Source organism: Apodemus sylvaticus, chromosome 2 (genome assembly GCF_947179515.1).
Source record: "Apodemus sylvaticus chromosome 2, mApoSyl1.1, whole genome shotgun sequence".
Lineage (NCBI taxonomy): Eukaryota > Metazoa > Chordata > Mammalia > Rodentia > Muridae > Apodemus > Apodemus sylvaticus.
Window position 1 is genome coordinate 154,758,016 of NC_067473.1, and position 19,985 is coordinate 154,778,000.

The following is a 19,985-nucleotide window of genomic DNA, read 5'->3' on the forward strand; positions in this document are numbered from 1 at the left end:
ACCTGAATGTGGGATCCCAGGATGGTTCTTTTTCGATGGAGAAATTCCACATATTAGCACCAAGTGCTGGCACAGGCACCATGCATCTCTGTCTTCTCTGGTGGATGCTGGTGAGTTCCTCCTGGGCCTGGGCCTCCCTTGGATTGGTGGATGCATAGGTTTATTCTGAGCTAGTTATTTGGATAGCTTTTAAAGTATTTCACAGCACTCAGTTTAGATTACCTAATGTTTGTTTCTAATCCTTCAGATATTGTAAGAATGCTGCTGTCTTCCTAACATTTGGCCTTTTTCTCCTGCCACTCCTCAGGTATCTATTTCTGAGATTTTTTTCTGTGGCTTCTCTTGTGTATTGCAACTTTGCCACATTACTAAAGGAGAGCCTGTTCCCTCCAGCCCTACAGTGTTTCCACGCTGTGATATGTGCGACGCGTGTGCGTGCGTGTGCGTGTGCGTGTGTGTGTGTGTGTGTGTGTGTGTGTCTGGTACTCTAAAAACCAGCACGTAGCGTGAGTGAAGGTGGTAGATGACAGCCAGGCACAGCCTGCCAGTCTCCCGAGTCTCCTGGGGACTAATCTGGAGAAAGCGGAAGAACCATTAGAAGAGGTGGGTCCTTGACACAGCAAAGAGCCATCCCAGAGCCATCCCAGGGCTTTGGTTTTTAAGGAGCTCCTCACTCCCAAGAGAACACAGATTGCAGACTTTGGGAGCCGGAGAGACTTAGGAAATCTGCCCTGTCTTACAGTGGTGCACATTCTATAGAGCCAGAAAGGCGATGAGGTCAAGGAGCCTCTTAGAACGTAATGCTAAAGTGTGAATGCTGCGTCTCTGGCTCGGTAAGCAGCTTTAGCCCTGCTGGCTGCAGAAATCACGTTTGGAAGTGCCTGAACTCTGCTGGGAGTGCTGAGAGCACCGGTTCCAGGGCAGACTTCTCTAATGCCTGGTTCCTCTTTTCCCTTCCTTCCTATTTCTTCTTCCCTATTCAGGCCACTTTTCACAGTGTTTGCATATCCATGCCGAACGTGTTTGAAGCTTGCGATTCTTTTTTTTTCTGGTTGTGGGGATTGGACCTCTGTGGCCCAGAGAGTTCCACCCTGCGGTTTTAGATTTTCATACTGTGCTCGCAGAGGTTCTTGCCCATTTAATGCCTCTGCACCATCTCCTGGATGCTGGATTAATGCTTACCATGTTTATTTCTTGTTTATATGAAACATATTAAGACTGACGCAGGTTCTCTGAAGAAAGCAGGTCTCTTCTCAATATGGCATTACCAAACATTTACACTGAAGTGAACTTCAAAAATCAACCTTTTTCCTCAGGCATCACCTCTGACTCATCGTCATGTACCGCCTCAGACTCGTCTTCAGGTAAACCTTCCCGCACCCCCAGAATAATACATCCTCATTTTCTGATGGTCTATGCTAATGGTGAGGTGAAAGAAGGTGTTTAGGAACAAGGCCTGGGGATGTTGGTGCCGTCTGTCTGAGAGGCTGTGGTGTGAGACAGATGATCAACAGGTTGAATTGTCTGTAAAGTAGCTTTGAAAGGCTTGTTGCCTGGTACTGGGCGAAGAAATGAGTTCAGGATGCTGTCTTGAGACAAAGTCTGAGTTCTACTGCATATTTTTTGACATATATAAAGTGATACTTTACCTGTGAAAATACTGTTATCTATTACTTAGTTTTCTATTTACTTAACAGCATGTCATAACTTTAAGAAATTAGTTTGTATTGGGGGGGGAAGTTTTATCTTGAAGGAGAGTTCAAGTGTCCCTTTCTTCACCCAAACTGGGGACAGGAAGCAGGACCTCACACTTGCTGAATACAAGCTCTGTTACTAGAGCTACAAGGCTCTATACTATTTCTGAATTTTACTTTTAAACGAATTTTTAGCTAACGTGTAAACCAACCATTTGATTCATTGTGGCATTTTAAACAGACATTATTATCCCTTGTGTACATCCCTAACTTTACCCCATCCTCCCTCCCTGCTCTCTTGATCATCCCTTTCCCTTCTGAAACATTCCTCCCTCCTGCTTTCATGACACATATCTATTTCTATACCCACACACCCACACACATGCATATACCCCACATATAAATGCATACACACGCATGCATACACACATACAATGCATACATACATATGCATATACACATACATATATGCATACACACATACATGCATACACACATGCACAATACACACACATACACATACATATGCATATACACATGCACAATGTACACACATGCATAAACACATGCACAATACACACACATGCACACACATATGCATATACACATGCACAATGTACACACATGCATACACACATGCATACATACATACACACATGCATACACACATGCATACACACATATATGCACACACATACACACATGCATACACAAATGCACACACATATGCATACACACATGCACACACATACACATATGCACACACACCAACATACACACACATGAATACACACACATACACATGCACACACACATCTAGTTCACCAAGTGTGAAAGAAGCTCTGACATTTGCCTCTCCCTCCCCACTATCTTCTTGATCTTTCTCATTCTCTTTAATGCCTCCTCCCGCTCAGTCCCTGTCAGCCCAGAAAATGGTTTCTAATCAAGAGATAGCTAAAAAGATGACCTTAGACCATATCCTAAACATGTGAAGTATGCTTATACAGACTTAGCTGTTTTTGCATGCATCACAGTAATACTGGAGACAGTTTGGGAGACTATTACAATATACAGCACAGTACTATGTAACCATAATAAAGAATATTAAAGAAGAAAATATGGTCACACACATGTATTTACACCTTAAAACTCCATAAAAGGACACACACACACACACACACACACACACACTCATGTCTTTCAAATACCAGTATTAATGAGTTATTGTTAGTGATAGAAAGTTGTGCTTTCATGTTTATCTAGTGGATATCACTGTTTCCTTCTTATCCTGTTTTTTTTTAATTTTATTTTTTTTTACTTATTCACTTCACATCCCACTCACTGCCCACCTCCTGGTCACTCCCTCCCACAGTCTGTCCCCTATCCTTCTCCCATCCTCTGAGTGGGTGGGAGATCTCCTTCTACACCTTGGCACTTTGAGTCTCTTCGAGGCTAGCTGCTTTATCTCCCACTGAGGCCAGACAAGGCAGCCCAGCTAGAAGAACATATCCCACAGACAGGCAACAACTTTTGGAACAGCCCCTCCTCCAGTTGTTCGGGACCCACATGAAGGTCAAGCTGCACATCTGCTACATATGAGTGGGGAGGTGCAGCCTGTGTATGTTCTTTGGTTGGTGGCTCAGACTCTGAGAGCCCCAAGGGTCTAGGCCAGTTGACTCTGTTGGTCTTCCTGTGGAATTCCTGTTCCCTTTGCAGCCCACAATCCTTTCTCTTATTCTTCCATAATAGTCCCTAAGCTCCATCCACTGTTTGGCTGAAATATCCCCATAGTTTAAAAAATAAAATAAAATTCTCTCAGAAATAGTATAGACCCTAGTAACTCTAGTAACAGAGCTTGCATTTAGCAAGCATGAGGTCCTGCTTTCTCTCTCCAGTATGGGTGGAGAAAGGGACACTCGAACTCCCCTTCAGGATAAAGTTGCCCTCAAAATACAAACTAATTTCTAAAAGTTGTGATATATTGTCAAGTAAATAAAAAACTAAGTATAGTATAAGAGCAGTATATTATTAACATATTAATATATTAATATTATTATTAATATGGTAGAAAAGGGATAGGATGAGGGTGAGGAAAAAGAAATGGTAGAATTTATTACTGATTTAATTAGTTTATTTTTCCCTTTAGTGCTCCCAAAGAAGACCAGCATTCACAAAAGTACTCCTGGCTTTCCCATGCTGCTTCTTGCCTTGTTGATATTTTTCCTGTTGCTGGCAATCTTTTTCTCCATTGCTCTGATCAGTAAGTATGCCAACAGAATAAGAAACAATATCTGTCTCTCACAAAGAGAGACATCCATTAGAAACATATAATTATCAGTGGTTTTCCCAAGAAACCTGAAAAAGAAACTTTCTTCGGGGAGATATTGGGACTTTTTAATTATGGGATGACTTTTCTATAAAAATCATTTGTTGTTACTAGAGAGGCATGTACGTTTGTTGGTGTCACAGAGTGACACACTGGGGCATCTGCATTGCACTTCAGTACCAAGGAAGAGGCTGTGTCTCCTCAGCAGCTTTTAGAAGCCAGCCCCACTGGACACACAGACACTCATCTTTTGGAACGAGTAGAGGATGAGAAGACATGAGCCAGACTATTCCTGGGACAGTGTTCCACGGAACTCCTTCTAATTATTTTGTTCCTGCTCCAGATTATGTGAAATCTAAGCCAATTTAGCAAACAGAGGATTTCTATATAAGGTTAGCTTTCAGAATTTATTAGAAAATTTAAAGGCAAGGCTGGGCATGGTGGAACATGTCTTTAATTTAATCTCAACACTCAGACAGAGACAGGTAGATCTCTGTAGTTTCAGGCTAGCCAGGGCTACATGGTGGAAACTTGTCAAAAATAATGTAAAATTAGTCTATTTTTGTGTATTTTATCTTTCCCTTCAATAATTAGTAATATCGGGGCTGGAGAGATGGCTCAGCAGGTAAAAGCACTGACTGTTCTTCCAAAGGTCATGAGTTCAAATCCCAGCATCCACATGGTGGCTCACAACCATCCGTAAAGAGATCTGATGTCTAAAGACAGCTACAGTGTACTTGCATATAATAAATAAATCTTTAAAAAAACATTAAAAAATAATTAGTAATATCCATCTACTGTGTGCTGGACAGTGTGTTAGAGGGTCTAGAGAGAACAGTAGCCCTGCTCTTAAAGAGAGTAGCCAAGTGAAGTGACACCTACAAAATTGTATCAGAAGCATTACACAGGAAGGGTGTGAGCACAAGGTTGGAGTTAGGGTTGGAGGAGGTGATATCTAGGCCTGTGTGGGCCAGCAGTGGCCCGGAAGTCTGAGATGGCAAAGAGTAGGCTAGCTTGTCTGGAACACGCAGCGCCAAGTGAAGAAGCAACGAGGTGGTAGGCAGTAGACACAAACAGGACTCAGAATGGGGAAAGTGCTGTGTTAGCATTAAAAAAATGTCTGAGCTGGGCATGGCATTGCATGCCTATAATATTAGCATTTGGGAACTGAGGCTGGAGGCTTGCAAATTCTAGGCCATCCTGGGCTACATAAGTATGTTTAAGGCCTGCCTGGCTATGCTGTAAGACCTTGTCTTCAAAACAAAACAAAGGGTTTTAACTTTTCCACTAGAAATTTTTTTCAAGTATCTTTTGCTTCTTTTTTTGTGTGTGTGTTTCTTTTTTTTTTTATTTTCTACATTTTTTGTTTACATTCCAAAAGCTTTCCCCTTTCCTAGTCCCCCGCCCCCATATGTCCCATAGGTCCTCTTCTCTCCATCCATTCTCCTATCTTTCCCCCTCCCTTTTCTCTGTCCTGGTACTCCCCTACAATGCTGGATCAAGCCTTTCCAGGATTAGGGCCCTCGTCTTCCTTCTTCATGGGAATCATTTGATATGCTAATTGTATCTTCAGTGTTAAGAGCTTCAGGGCTAATTAATATCCACTTATCAATGATTGCATTCCATGTATATTCTTTTGTGATTGTGTTACCTTGCTTAGGATGATATCTTCCAGTTCCAACCATTTGCCTAAAAAATTCATGAATTCATTGTTTTTAATTGCTGAAAAGTACTCCATTGTGTATATATACCACATTTTCTGTATCTATCCCTTTGCTTCTTAACAAGCAGTTCTAAAGTTTTATAGAGTGAGACCTCTGTCTGTTCCATGCTTCCGTGGCTTGGCAGATTGTATTGACGTCAGCTGGAGGCTCCTGAAGCCCTTGGAACTCAACCATTCCCATGCGTGTGGCCAGGCACATGCAGCAGAGCTTCCAAGGAAGAGACTGTCGCCTGGGATTACAGGAGCAATATGGCCAGAGTTCTCCCATTCATCAGGAGAGCCCATCTTTTTTTTTTTTTTTAAAGATTTATTTATTTATTATATGTAAGTATACTGTAGCTGTTTTCAGACACCCCAGAAGAGGGCGTCAGATCTTGTTATGGATGGTTGTGAGCCACCATGTGGTTGCTGGGACCTGAACTCAGGACGTTCAGAAGAGCAGACAGTGCTCCCAACCACTGAGCCGTTTCTCCAGCCCAGGAGAGCCCATCTTTGTTCACCGAACATCTTGGAGCACCAGACAGAGACTGAGAGTCAGTGATGTCTCTCTTGGAAGTAGCTAGAGTTGCTTTTGAATGAATGAATGGCCAGATGAAGCATGGATATAGGAATATTAAAAATCATTAGCATTTTTACAGTGTGTCACAGTCGGGAGGAGGCGCTGTTGAATTTTAGGCAGGGAATTGAAACAGTCATTTCAGACCGGGGGAAGTGCGTTGTCAGACTGGCGTGTAAATGGAATAGAGAAACTAGAGGTCAAGAATAAAGCTAGAAAGTGAACCCATCACACAGCAGAGACTGACCCAAGGACCGTGTCTGTGAAGGATGGTAAAGGAGGTAGAGCCTGGGGGGCGGGGCGGGGAGAGGCTTGAACGTCAAGATCTGGGGTTGGCGGGACCTGAGACGTGAAACCACTCCAACACTTGGACTTGGCAGACTTGGCCGTGATGAAGGCATCTGAGCAGGGGGACAAAACAGGGCGAGGATAGCAGATACTCATTGGGGTTTTGAGTGTTGAGCTTGTCCTCAACTGTCATGTTCAGTGAGCACATGCTTGCCGCTTGTCAGGAGGGCAGATCTGAGGTTTCCAGTCCCCCACACTCAGGAAGCAGGTGAGCATGGGGATGGTGCCCATCACTTGGGCAGAGGGTTTAGTATGAGAAGGAAGGATGGTGACTGGGTGGTGAGGAGTGTCGCATTTCCAGAGGGGTGGATGGCAGGAGAGGAGATTATGAAAGACAGTAAGTGACAGCAAGAAGGTCAAACAGCAGTGTCCTGTGAGCTGAGAAGGAAGAGACTGTGGTCAAGTCCAAGAGCAAGGCAGACACTAAGTGCCCTGGATGTGATTGATAATCTATTTTAATATGTTTTTCAAAATCACTTTGTAGCTCAGACTGGATTTGAACTTGATACATAGTCCACGCTGGCCTGGAGTTGGCAATCCTCCTGTCTCCACCTTCCCAGCTTTTGAATTATAAGTAGGCACTATTGGGTCAGGATGGTTTCAGTGAACTAGAAGCAGAAGTCAGGTTGTGGTGGGTCAAGGAACGCAAGGACACAATGGGGAAAGAGAAAACCCCCAGTTCTAAAGGGATAGACCAGTTAGTCAAAAAAACAACAAAACAAACCTAAACAAAACATATTCATTACAAATCACAGACGTGTGCATTTACTTCATTTTTATTTTAAAATATATTTCTATTAATTGAGGATTTCATATAATCTATTCTAATCATATTCACCCACATTTCCCCCAAATCCTCCCAGACCCACCCCCAGTTCCCTATCTGCCCAATTTGTGTCTGTGAGTTAGTTTTAAGTTGTAATTAACATGAGTCTGGTTCACTGACTAAGAGTGGGGTGTGAGGGCTCACGCCTCCTAGTTCTCTGGATGGGGAGGCAAGAAATTGTGTGAGACTAGTCTGGGCTACACAGCGAGACACTGCCTCAAAGAAACAAGAAACAAAAAAAAAAGGCGGGTGGGGGTAGGGGTGGGGTGGGGGAAGAAGAAACGAATAAAGAGTAAAATTATAATGCTAGCAGGAAAATGAGTTTCTTTTCTTCTTTTTTTTCCCCTCCAGTTTTGTTTCAAATGTATTCTGGTCTCCTTGAAGGAAAAAATACTCTAAATCAACTGAATCATGCAAAATTGCATTGTGTAAAAAATCACTCATCCGTGGAAGGTAAAACTTAATATGTCTGGAATCCATTTGTCAAACATCGAGTGTAAGCGCCCTATACAAGTATTTCCAGGACAGCATACTAAGAAGTGGATTGCTAGCCATTAGACCTAGCAACAAATATTTTGCAGTCTTATGCATACGAGATTTGTCTCTTCTACCCATTACTGTACTCAATCAGTGGTATCTGCATGTACCCGAGGACATTTATTTTGTATTATAATTCAATACACATCTTGTTGGTCCTTCTGCCCCTTCGGGATTTCTCTTTCATCAATCCGTTTCCTTCCTTCTGGGATTTAGAAAGGCTCTAGCCTAGACTCACTTTGCCCTCAGCCATTACCCTGTGTAGCCCTGGATCCTCTTATTGAAGAGTAGTGTGCTACATGTTTTGATATATTTATTGCATTTTCATTTTTGTTCAGTTTAATTTTATTTTGAAGTAGAGTCCCATGCAACCTAGGTTTGTCTCAAACTTATTATGTAGCTGAAGATGGCGCTAAACTTTGGATCCTCCTGCCTCCACCTCCCTAGTCCTGTGATTGCCAAGTGTTCACCATCACATTTGGTTTTATGATGTGCTGTGCATGGAACCCAGGGCTTCATGCTCATTAGGTAAATGTCCTAACTCAGCCACATCCCCAGCCAAATTTTGTAAAAAATAGACCTTGATGTTTGATACATAGTTAGAAGTGTATTCAGGAGTTCTAAAATGTTTTACTTGTTTTGTCTTATTGCCTGACTTGTGAACTATTTTTAGCATGTTAGGAAATGCCCTTTTACACTCTTTCTGTTTTTCTGAGTGGATATCTCTGCCTCATTTCTCTTTCCCCATGTGTCAGTTTACTCCTCTCATATCTTGGTTCTGTGTTATCTGCTATATACACATTTGGGATCATAATATGAGGCTGTGGTTCTTTTATCTGTGTATTTCATTTTTGTTGTTAAGTTGGTATTTTTTTTATTATTCGCTTTGAACAATTAATTGATTTGTCTGTTCCCCCATTCTGCTATCAGTGCCATCTATTGTAAATGGAAAAGTTTATTGCATTTTTAATACAGATGTTTAAAACATTTATTTATGTATTTACATCCCATATGCTTCCCCATCCAAGTCCCTCCTCCCAGTGTCCCTCTTCCCATCCCCCTTCAACTCTGTGTGGCTTCCTGCCCCAGAATCCCCTCACCCTTGTAGATTAAGTCTTTGTAGGATTAGGTGCATCCTCTGCATTTTTCAAGTAAAAAAATTCCATTTTGATTTTTATTGACATCTGCATCTTTACTGCATCTTTATTCTTTCCAAGATGTCTGTCTCTTCTCACGGGAGCACTTAAAGTTATTTCTTTTATTTTTTGAGATTATAATATAATTACATAATTTCCTTCTTTCCTCCCTCCAAACCCTCTCATATACTCCTCTGTGCTCTTTCAAATTCATGGCCCTCTTTATTAATTTGTTGTTACATGTGTAATGGTTACATGTGTATTGTATGTATGTATGTATGTATGTATATTCCCAAAGGCTCTCCTTGAAGTACAACCTGCTCATTATGTATAATGTTAATCGTGTGCTCGTTTTCAGGGCTGACCATTTGGTATTAGAGAACCAGTGGGTATGCTCTTCCCTGAGGAGACTGTTTCTCCCAGTCTTCATATTCCTTAGCTGCCTATAGTTCTTTGTGTGGGGTTGAGGCCTTGTAGACTCCCTACCTCTCACCCCATCCATGTTAGCTTGTCTGTAGTTGTCCTCTTTGTTCAGCTCATGTTTAGGCGATCTAAATGCTGGTTTAATAAAGTGGTAGTTGTAGGTTCTGCTCCAAGATCTGTGACTTCACTAGCCCTGGAGAGTTAGATTTCTAGTACCAGGAAATCTAGATTTCCCTCTTGTTGAGTAGATCTTAAGTCCAATTAGAGAGGTGTTGGTTACTGTTCATGCCACGATTGCACCCTGCGAGTTATCATGCTCACAGAAGCACTTTTATCATGGGCGCTTTAAAGCTTGTTCAGAAAATTCTAACATTATTGTAATCTTTCTGCTCTAAAAAATATTCTTTCACATCTTCATACACATATAATGTTCTTTGATCAAACTCCCCCATTATCCTCTTTTAATCCCCAGTGCTTTCCCACCAAGATCCTTCTTTGTTCCAAATCCCCTCCCTCTTCTTCTTCCTCTTACTTTCCTGTCTTTCTTTCTGTGAGCCACACCAGCATGGTGGGGTGGGGTGGTTAATTACTTAATAATGTAACAGTGGGTGCTCCATTGAACAAAGAACGTGACTTCCTCATTCTGCAACCTTTAGCTGCTGAGCTCTAGAAAGGGTAGGTGATGGGCTCAGTCTTGTGGGGATCACCACCACTATGAGTTTCTAATGTGCAAGAGCTGTGTCATGTCCAGAAGTCAACACTTCTTCCCATCCTCTGGCCCTTACATTCTCTCTGCTTCCTCTTCCATGATGTTCCTAGAGTCTTAGAGGGGTGTTTACCTTGGAGGGGTGATTATCTTGGAGGGGTGTTTACCTTGGAGGAGTGTTTATCTTGCTTCTTGCTATCTAGTATTCTTTTGTTTTTAAGTTTGAAAACCTCCTGGCTCTTGACATGATGAGTTACTTTCTTCTGACCCCTTGCTATATTTTTGTGTTATGCTTCATTTAAATACTGTGATTTGTACTTACATCTCCTTCTTCCAATAAAGACAAAGTCTGGAGCTGTTGTCCAATGAATTGGAAGCCATTTGGTTCCCACTGCTACTTCACTTCCCGAGACTCTGCATCCTGGAGTGAGAGTGAGGAGAAGTGCTCCCTCAGGGGTGCTCATCTGCTGGTGATCCACAGCCAGGAAGAGCAGGTGCATCTTGGGAGAGAGTGGGATCTGGGCCCGTCATACTCTCTGGCTGTTTCTATTAAAAGGGACTTTTGTTGACATGTCTGTGTGTGCTGTGGCAGAAGGCTTTCCATTGGATAGGCAGGAATGGTTGCTCTAGCATTTGCCTTCTACACCTTGGTCCCACCTCTGTGGAACTAAACAACCCTACGCCACCTCTGTGGAACTAAACAACCCTACGCGCTTGTGCCATCATAAAGGTTCAACCCATGAGGGTTAAAGGATAACATGTTCTGCTTGTGATTTTTGATATTGCTAGGTCTGTGAAGCTGAATAGGAAATAAAGTTAAATTCTGAAAAGCCAGTCAGGAATGAGATTAAAGAATCTTTAAAGTTATGAAAAGAAAATGATGACATCTGCAGATTTTCTCCCAGGTGAAGCTTTGAGGAGTGCCAACTCTTAGTGAAGAAAGGAAGTGAGGCTCAGGTAGCAATTCTCTAGAACTGAGGATCGAGATTGCTTTCATATGTAATGTGAGTGTCGCTTCTCAATGACAAATTTTACATACTGTCCTGTTCTTCTTATATTTGTGTAATCATAAAGAACTCAGATGAAATATTACCCTGTACTTGTAAAAACATACATGTGTCATATATTATAGATTTAAAGAATATTTTAGAAACACTGACATGTTCTTAAAAATTATTTTAAATCTAATGAGTCCCCTTCATGTTGCCAGCATGTACACGAATGTAGGGCCATTTTTGGGAACGTGGATGGCCTGTCAGGGGGCTGCATCCTTGAAGCTGACTTTCTTTCTCCCAGTAGACTTCAATTTCCAATAGCTCAACAAGAAGCAAGCAAGCAAGCAAGCAAGCAAGCAAGCAAGCAAGCAAGCAAACTCACTAACCGACCTACTCAATCCAAGCTGAGCTCTCTTTCTTTTTTCCATTTAGGATTTCATCACCAACACTCTGAACCCTCGTGCTGCTTATTATGTGGGTCTGTCAGATCCAGAGGGCCACGGGCAATGGCAGTGGGTTGATCAGACACCATATGATCAAAATGCCACGTAAGTCTAGAGCTGAGGAATCCTGTGTCATGCAGGGAATTTAGTGTGTTGGATTATAGGATTGAAATAGCTTACTCTTGTTTTAGTTGCTTTGTACTAGGCTCAATAATTTTATTATTGTTTTTATATAAGTATGTATGTATGTATGTATGTATGTGTTATTTTTTTAAGACAAGGTGTCACTGTGTAGCCCTGGCTGCCCTGGATCTCATTTTGTAGACCAGGCTGGCCTCGAACTCAGAGATCCTCCTGCCTCTGCCTCCCAAGAGCTGGAATCAAAGGTGTACATCACCGTGGTCTGGCTTGGTAATATATTCAATCACATATCTGGAGGGAGATGTTACCATTTCCTCTTTTAGAGATGAGGGCATTGAATTTGAAGAATCTCAGTAATTGATTCAGGGTTACCCCACCATGGCTCTCAGATCTAGATAAATTTTTCTGTGTTCTTTCACTGCTTATATCTTGATCAAAAATTCATGCTACAATCATAGTTGATTATTAAAAGGTGATATTTCTCAAAAGCAAAGCATCCCTAGTTCTGATAGGCTTATTTATGTTTAATATATATTTTAAAACTTACTTCTTAGTGTAATAGTATTTTGGTCTTTCTATCTACAGAGTGAAATATATGATGATGGTAACTGTAGTCCCAAATCTTAAGATAGGGTACTGAGAATATCAGAAATTCAATTACTTGCTCAAGGTATAATAAGTAGGAGATCTGTATATTTTAACTAGTCCCTCAGGTTCTAAATCATTCTACTTAAAAGGGCAGAAGCACAGAGACTGAGGCAGATGCACAGGAACTGCACAAGCTCAAGCTAGACAAAAGTCCCAGCACAGATGAGGGGAAGTGGGCACAAATCACACTCTACCCAAGAAGCTATTCCCGACTGATAGCTTCTGGAAGAAGGAAAATCCGTTTTCTCCACTGGTGTGTTACTGGGCATACCAACCACACTGCAGGGCCGGCCCCATACCCAGGAGTAGCTGCCAAAATAGACCTTGTTTTCTTTTTCTTTTTTTAAAGAGAGAGAAAGAATGTGAAGTTGGGTGGGTAGGGAGTTTGAGGAGGATTTGGAAGAAGTTGGGGACGGAAAATAATATGATCAAAATATATTGTATCGTGTTTTCAAATTATAAATAAAAATGTTATTTTTTAAAAAAGATCAAACAATTGGCTCATGGTACCAATGTGAAATATTTTCATGGGCTACGAAAGCCTTAGACAGGATGTAGGGTTGGCCAAATAGAGGTGAGCCTTTGAGATGCTTGCTGGTGAATATGTAAGACAGTGGGGTATGATAATTTCCCTGCTGTCACCTCAGTTTTCAAGGAAGATGCCAGAGATTCAGGTGCAGGAGAGACTGCGTGTGCAGTGGAGAAGGAGTGACTTGGGCACGTGTGACCTTGATTTCCACAAGTCCATTCCCAGCTTTCAGCCCGCTGGTGCCTCTATCCATTTTTGAAGCATCACTGTGAGAGTCACCCTCATCTTTTTCTCTTTCAGCTCCTGGCACTCAGATGAACCCAGTGGCAGCACGGGATTGTGTGTTGTGCTAAATTACCATCCACACCTTAAAGGATGGGGCTGGAGTGTCGTCCCTTGTGACGGTGATCATAGGTTGGTTTGTGAGATGAGGCAGCTCTACCTATGAAAGAAACATTCTCTGCAGACCCATGATGTGATTGGAGTGGAAGCTGTAATTATAGAGATAGCTAAGAAGTTCTCCATTTGGTCCTCTTAGGGATCAAATAGGGACTTGGAATTGTATCAGAAAGCCAGATTCTTAGACAGTTTCCTCTCCTCTCCTCCTCTCCTTCCCTCCCTCTGTCCCCACCCCCCACCCCACTGTGTGTGTCTTTGGAGACAGGGTCTCACTATGTACCTCTGGCTGTGCTAGAACTCACTATGTAGATGAGCCTGACCTCAAATTCACAGAGATTCTCTTGCCTTTGTTTTCTGAGTGTTAGAATTAAAGGCATGCACCACTACCACCACCACTCAGCCTCTTAGAACATTCTTTATGTGTAAGAGATGTCTGCAGAATTTTAGGTCGGTAGGTAACTGATCCTTCCATTTATAAGAGCACCAGCTCACTTTTGTACGTATTCATTCATTTTCTCATTCATAAAGCAAGCCTTTTCTCCACGCCAGATGCTATGCTAGGGACCCCTTAGAGCACACACAGGAAGCACATGTGTCTTTCTCTTAACATTTGTCTGTCTGCAGAGGCTTTAGTCACTGGATGATGTGATTTTGCCCTCAGTCTGCCATTTGTCTTCCCTCTTTGGCTCTGTTGATGTAGAATCGACAAATAAATGTTTGTATACTTAAGGTGCCTGATGTGGTGATTTGATATGTGTATATACTAGGAAATGATTATAGGTTACTTAACCCAGTTACTGAAGACAGTGGTCATTTGTGTTTGTGTATTAAGAGCACTTAAGATCTTCCTAAACAAATTCATATACACACTATAATACCACTGACCGTTGTCACCACAATTGATGCACATTGGTCTCTGGAACTTATCTTTAATCTGAAACTTTCAGTTTACCATCATAACCCTATTATTTCTCTTGACACCAAGCTCCTTGAAATTGCTATTGTATTTCTTCCCATGAAATTTACTTGTAAAGATTCCAGACATACTTTATCCACACATGCCCTCACTATGTGACCTCCAGAGTTGCTGCAACTGTGTCTCTCACTAGCCACTTATTTCCTGACCATACCGAAATTCAAGTTATTTTTATGCAGGTTTCGGTTTCATGCATCATCAAAGTTTACTTCCCAGAGAAGAATTCACACAATAATTCTGGAGTGTGTGTGTGTGGGGAACTTAATTTTTTTTTTCCGAGACAGGGTTTCTCTGTGTAGTCCTAGCTGTCTCGGAATTGGCTCCGTAGACCAAGCTGGCTTCAAACTCGGAGATCTCCAGGATTAAAGGTGTGTGGAACACCGCCCCGCACTGCCCTGGTATTCAGTGCTGGACTGCTTCTTGGTTCTTTGTATTTTATGGACACATTCAGTGCCTCTTTAATTTTCCCCAGAGCACCTTTAAATAAACAGGTATGTCACAAAACTAAATAAAGTCTGTGTTTACAGAGAGAGCAATGTTAAAGTAAAAACTACCCCGGTGAACCCAAATCCACGAATGGTCCTATAAGAAACACTAACTTAACTGTTACTTTAAGCCTTAGGGGTTGGGTATCAGCCACCCACAACTGAACAAGTTTTTAATCGCATTACACTTTTTGAATTTTTTTTTTTTTTTGCTGCAAAACAGCAAAACACACTCATGTCACCTTCTAGTTTTACAAATGTGAACAGTTTCTAATGTGTTTGAACACCCCTTGGTATTATGACACGCCCTCCTCTGGGTCTTGTTTGCCCAGATGGGACTGCAGGCTGCCCAAGTTAGGGGCACTCTCGGTTCAGGAAGTGGAGCCTCTAGAGGTGGCAGGTGAAGAGCCACATGTGGTTTGTAATTTAAGCCACACCGAGGTAACAGTGAACTGTTTTAACCCAGCCATTCCCAGACAGTTCCCACAATGCCAGGGCAGGGAAGGCTCCCTATGGACCAGTTGTATCTGTTTGTGTTTTCTGAGCCAGGAGCTTTTGATCACCTGAACCCTTCTCAGTAACCCGGTCACCTGTGCCCCAGGGCAGTAGCTGTTTTGGTGAAGGGTTGGAGGTGGGGAGCTGCTGCACCCTGCTGAGATTTTCAGAGCTTGTGTTGAACTGAAGATGTTCAACTGTTTCAACCCTGACACTTGCTGGAGCAAACCCAAGGGAGAGAACAGCCTCCAAGGGAAGGAAGGGTAGGACAGTGTCTACTGAGCAGTTTAACTTCTACAACTACTTCTGAAGAAAAATCTGCAGGGGGCGCTGGGCCAGACTTCTCTTTTCTGTTGCTTGAGTTCAGACTTGTTTTTATGTGTGCATTGGTATACTAATACTCTAATTGCTGTGCTCTGGGGGAGGCCTATGCAATCTAGCAACCTTCCTCAGTGTCTGGTTTGCACATTTTTCAGGATAGCTACTATTTCCAAGTGTCGCGGTGAGTTTCAGGGGTCAGATGTTGAAAACTGGCTTTCTGTCTCTTGCATAGCTTCAGCTTGACTTGAAGCCTGAAAAGGCATCCAGCAAGCAAGAGTTGCTCAGCCCATCATCCAGATGAGCATCGTGCCCAGGAGATGGGAGAGTGCTGGGCATTGGACAACTTTGTAACTAAGGTCTGCACAGTGAGGAAGAGGGGCAGACCGTAGAAGCGCCACCAGCCACAGGGGCCTCCATTTCTTCCAGCGTCTCCAGATACCCCAGGAAGGCCACTGGGTAAAGATGTAGCGTGAGGCCACTACTGTCCTGGAGGGCAGGCATCCAACAATGCTTTGTTGGAATTGGGGACTGGGAGACTGGTGAATCTGGAGAAGGGTGTGGTCACTCTCAGCAGGTCCCAGAATTTCTGGTCTGTGTAGGGTCTTCAGGGAAATGCTGAGAAGAGGAAGGCAAAGAAGGCGGCTGGCACCTACATGCCTGAAGCACTTGCACTGGCCAGGCTTGTGCCACCAGTGTGCTGGCCCCCTTTATAGCCTCCTGGACTGGGCACACTGCCCTGCACCACACACTGGCCCTCTGTGCCTAGTTCAGAACTTGCTGTGGCTACTGTTGCTCCGTGTAGGATCAGGGGGGCCACAGCAGCTTGAGTGCTCTGAACTGGCATCTTAAGAGCTTTTCCTGAGTAAGAAGGCACAGCCTCTTCTCCCAAGGACCTCAGACGGGCTTCTAATGCCTTCCAGTTGTTGCTGCTGCTGTGCTCACAGGAAAGCACCACTTTAAACACAAACACAAAGTCAGTAGGGCCTGCGGGCTCTGGCTTCTCCATGCTTAAAGATGTGTTCCTGCAGGTGGCATTTCCTAGCTCTTGAGGGCCTCATGGCAGACACTGCATTCTTCAGCTTTTAACTTTCACTGTTTGCTTTAAAAAATATGATTTCCAGTTCTTCATGGAAATTCTCAGTATTGATTTTTGTCTTCTGGCATATTAAATACACTTATTTCAAATTGTAAATCTGAAGACAGAGACAAAACAAAACCAAGGCTGGAGAGATGGCTCAGTGGTTAAGAGCACTGACTGCTCTTCCAGAGGTCCTGAGTTCTATTCCCAGTAACTACATGGTGGCTCAGGACCATCTGTAATGGGATTTGATGCCATGATCTGGTGTTTCTGAAGATACCCCCCCAAACAACAACAACAACAACACCCCAAAACCAACTCCATGTACTTTAAGTTCCATGCACTTACTATTTCTTTGGATCTCTCTCTCTCTCTCTCTCTCTCTCTCTCTCTCTCTCTCTCTGTGTGTGTGTGTGTGTCTGTCTCACCTATGTGTGTGTGTTGTACATAAATGCATATATATAAGTTATAACTCTTCATATTGTGGTTGCATTATGTTAACTATGAACTATTGCATGAAGAGATTGATACCCTGTTAATATTTTATCAGAACAGAGTTATTTCATTTCAGCCACCTAAATCCATTTTTATAGACTTAGATGATTCAGGTTGAGCTGCTGGATCTGGAACTGCCTATTTCTGGTTTGCCTCTATGTATAGACTCTAAGGATCCAGTTCAATCCTAGTCCAAATAATATCAATTAATGAGATTATTTGAGGTCAAAATGATTGTTCTTTTCTTTAATAAAGGGATTTTAATATTTATAGAATTAGAAAAGAGACACTTTTTTGGCAAATTAACTCAATTTATATTAAGGAACTAAAAGTTTAAAAAGTATTATTTGCAATTTTTGTTTTAAAATATTTATGAAAGAAAATCTATCAATGAGTTCAGAGCTTACATTAGAATCTAGAATGAATGGGACTGTGGTCCTGAGGGTTTACCTACACCACCTTGATTGGCGTCAGCTTTCCACACCTGCATAGCTGCAACTTTGGAGCCCTCTGCTAAAGGCAAGGCACAGTCAAAAATCACATGTCCAGCTGATTTCCCTCCAGCTGTGTGGTATCTGTCTTTCCTACACCAATCCTTATATGAGCTAGTGGGACAAATCTGGTTTCAAAGTTCTGCAGTGGGATCATGCATTGAAGACTTGGTTTTACATTGAGCTCCCTGGAAAGATAAGAATGTTTTACAGTCATCTGCACACCTGACTTGAACTTACCCACAATTCTGTCCATTCTCTGGGCTTTCCCTTTTCTTACCACTTTGTCCTGTTTGATTTATAGTCTATCCTGGGATATTCTGTTGGACTTCGTTGTACTATGTCATCACTCTTTATCAAGAATGTGCTGGCATGATCTAGAAACTCAGGAGGGAAGGGTGGATGGAAGCAGAGAGTAGAGTACAGGTTGCCAGTGCGCCAGAGCAGACAGCACAGACACCAGAGCAGACAGCACAGACAGAGCTCACACAGATGTGGAGAAGCAAAGGAAGCTAAAGTGGCTTCGGTGGTATAGCTGAGAGAGTATTATCTCTCTGCAGGATCAAATGACTCAGTCCTTCAGTTTGCATCTCTTCCTCTTTGAGGAGAAGGAGAAGCACAGAGCAATGCGCCATCACCAACTTCTCCTCTCTTTGTGACTAAGTTACCCGAGCACTCAAGTCAGCTGTGGTGGACACGTTCTGACCTTCAAAAATTTTTGTTATTTAAAGCACATTTCAAAAACTTTTAAGATGCCAAAGAAAGAAGTTGAGGAAGACACCAAAGATCTCCCCTGCTTATGAATTAGCAGGGTTAATCTTGTGAAAATGGCCAGCCTACCGAAAGCAATCTACAGAACCAACACATACCCCTTACATTTTAACAAAGCTTTCCTAGAAATTGAACAAATAATCTTAAATTTCACCTGGAAATACAATAGTCCCAGGATAGCCAAAACAATCTTGAACAATAAAGATGAAACAGAACAAAACAAAATAAAGCAAAACAAAATGAAACAAAAAATCAGCAGGAGACATTATTATCCAAGATTTCAAGTTGTACCTCAGAGCTATAGTAATAAAGACAATACAATATTGGTATAAAAACAGACCTCCCCAGTTTAACAAAGAGGCCAACAATACAGGCTGGAGAATAAACAGCATCTTTAACTGTTGTTCTGTGCTCTGCTTCTTCCCTTGGGGCATCTGGGTACCACACTGGGCTTGAAGGGATGAAGATGAACTGGAATGATGTGAGTTAGCAGAATCTCCATCCAGGTGGTGAGTGATGGAGGGGAGAAAGCCTGAAAGCCTTCTCAGAGATGGTCTTCAGTATTACAGCTCTTTGTGTGTGTGTGTGTGTGTGTGTGTGTGTGTGTGTAACAGCTCTTCTAGATGATAGTAAAACAGTTATTCCAGAAATACAATATTCCATGAAATTTTCTTTACTCTAAGGTGATATAAGGGCTATGTAAACCTTGGCGAGTGGGTAGAGCTTTTCAAGGAGAGTGTGCATTGTGGACTGGGTCTTAGGTGCTGGGAATGTTTTATCTGCATGGAGATGGATTCTGGGTGCTTAAACCTGTAATTTGACCAAAAGGCTACATGACTTCTGCAAGAAGGACTGAGGTGGGGGTGGGGGACTACTGTGCTCTGGGATATACAGGGAGTGAGGTTTACTCCTGCCAGTCTCAAATGAGATTTTGGTCTCAAGATGAGATTTTCGGGGTTTTGGACTCTTCCTGATTTCACTTTTGTCCAGACCTGTTCTCCCTGGTTGCACTTGCCCTACATTAACAAATGGTGCTGGTCAAACTGGATAGTTACATGTTGAAGAATGAAACTAGATTCTTATCAATTCTGCACAAAACTCAAACTTCGAAATCGATCAAGAACCTCAACACAAGACTTTGTACCCTGGATCTGCCAGAGATAGAAAGTAGGAGTTATGCTTGACTGACTTCAGCAGATCAGGAAAAGACTTTTGAACGGAACTTCAGTAGTTAATTGACATTAGGATGAACAATTAATAAATAGGATCTCATGAAACTAAAGGCTTCTGTACAGCAAAGACGACCCACAGAATGAGAAAAAATTCTTTACCAGTTATATGTCAGAGTTAATATCTAGAATATACAAAGAGCAACAGCAAAAAAGAGAAAGAAAACAAACAACTCAATAAAAAGAAAGAAAACAAATTAAAAAATCCTTAGCC

The 19,985-nt window shown here is 42.3% G+C and overlaps 1 protein-coding gene across 1 annotated transcript; it reads left to right on the forward strand.

Annotated features, from left to right (window-relative positions):
• The first annotated feature begins 1,042 nt into the window (after positions 1-1,042).
• LOC127679160 (C-type lectin domain family 4 member A-like) lies at positions 1,043-14,159 on the forward strand. Its single transcript, XM_052174790.1, has 6 exons — positions 1,043-1,364; positions 3,841-3,954; positions 7,825-7,926; positions 10,618-10,769; positions 11,703-11,818; positions 13,332-14,159. Exons 1-6 carry the CDS (start codon positions 1,259-1,261, stop codon positions 13,477-13,479), a joined length of 738 nt encoding a protein of 245 aa, XP_052030750.1. The 5' UTR covers positions 1,043-1,258; the 3' UTR covers positions 13,480-14,159.
• Positions 14,160-19,985: the final 5,826 nt, after the last annotated feature.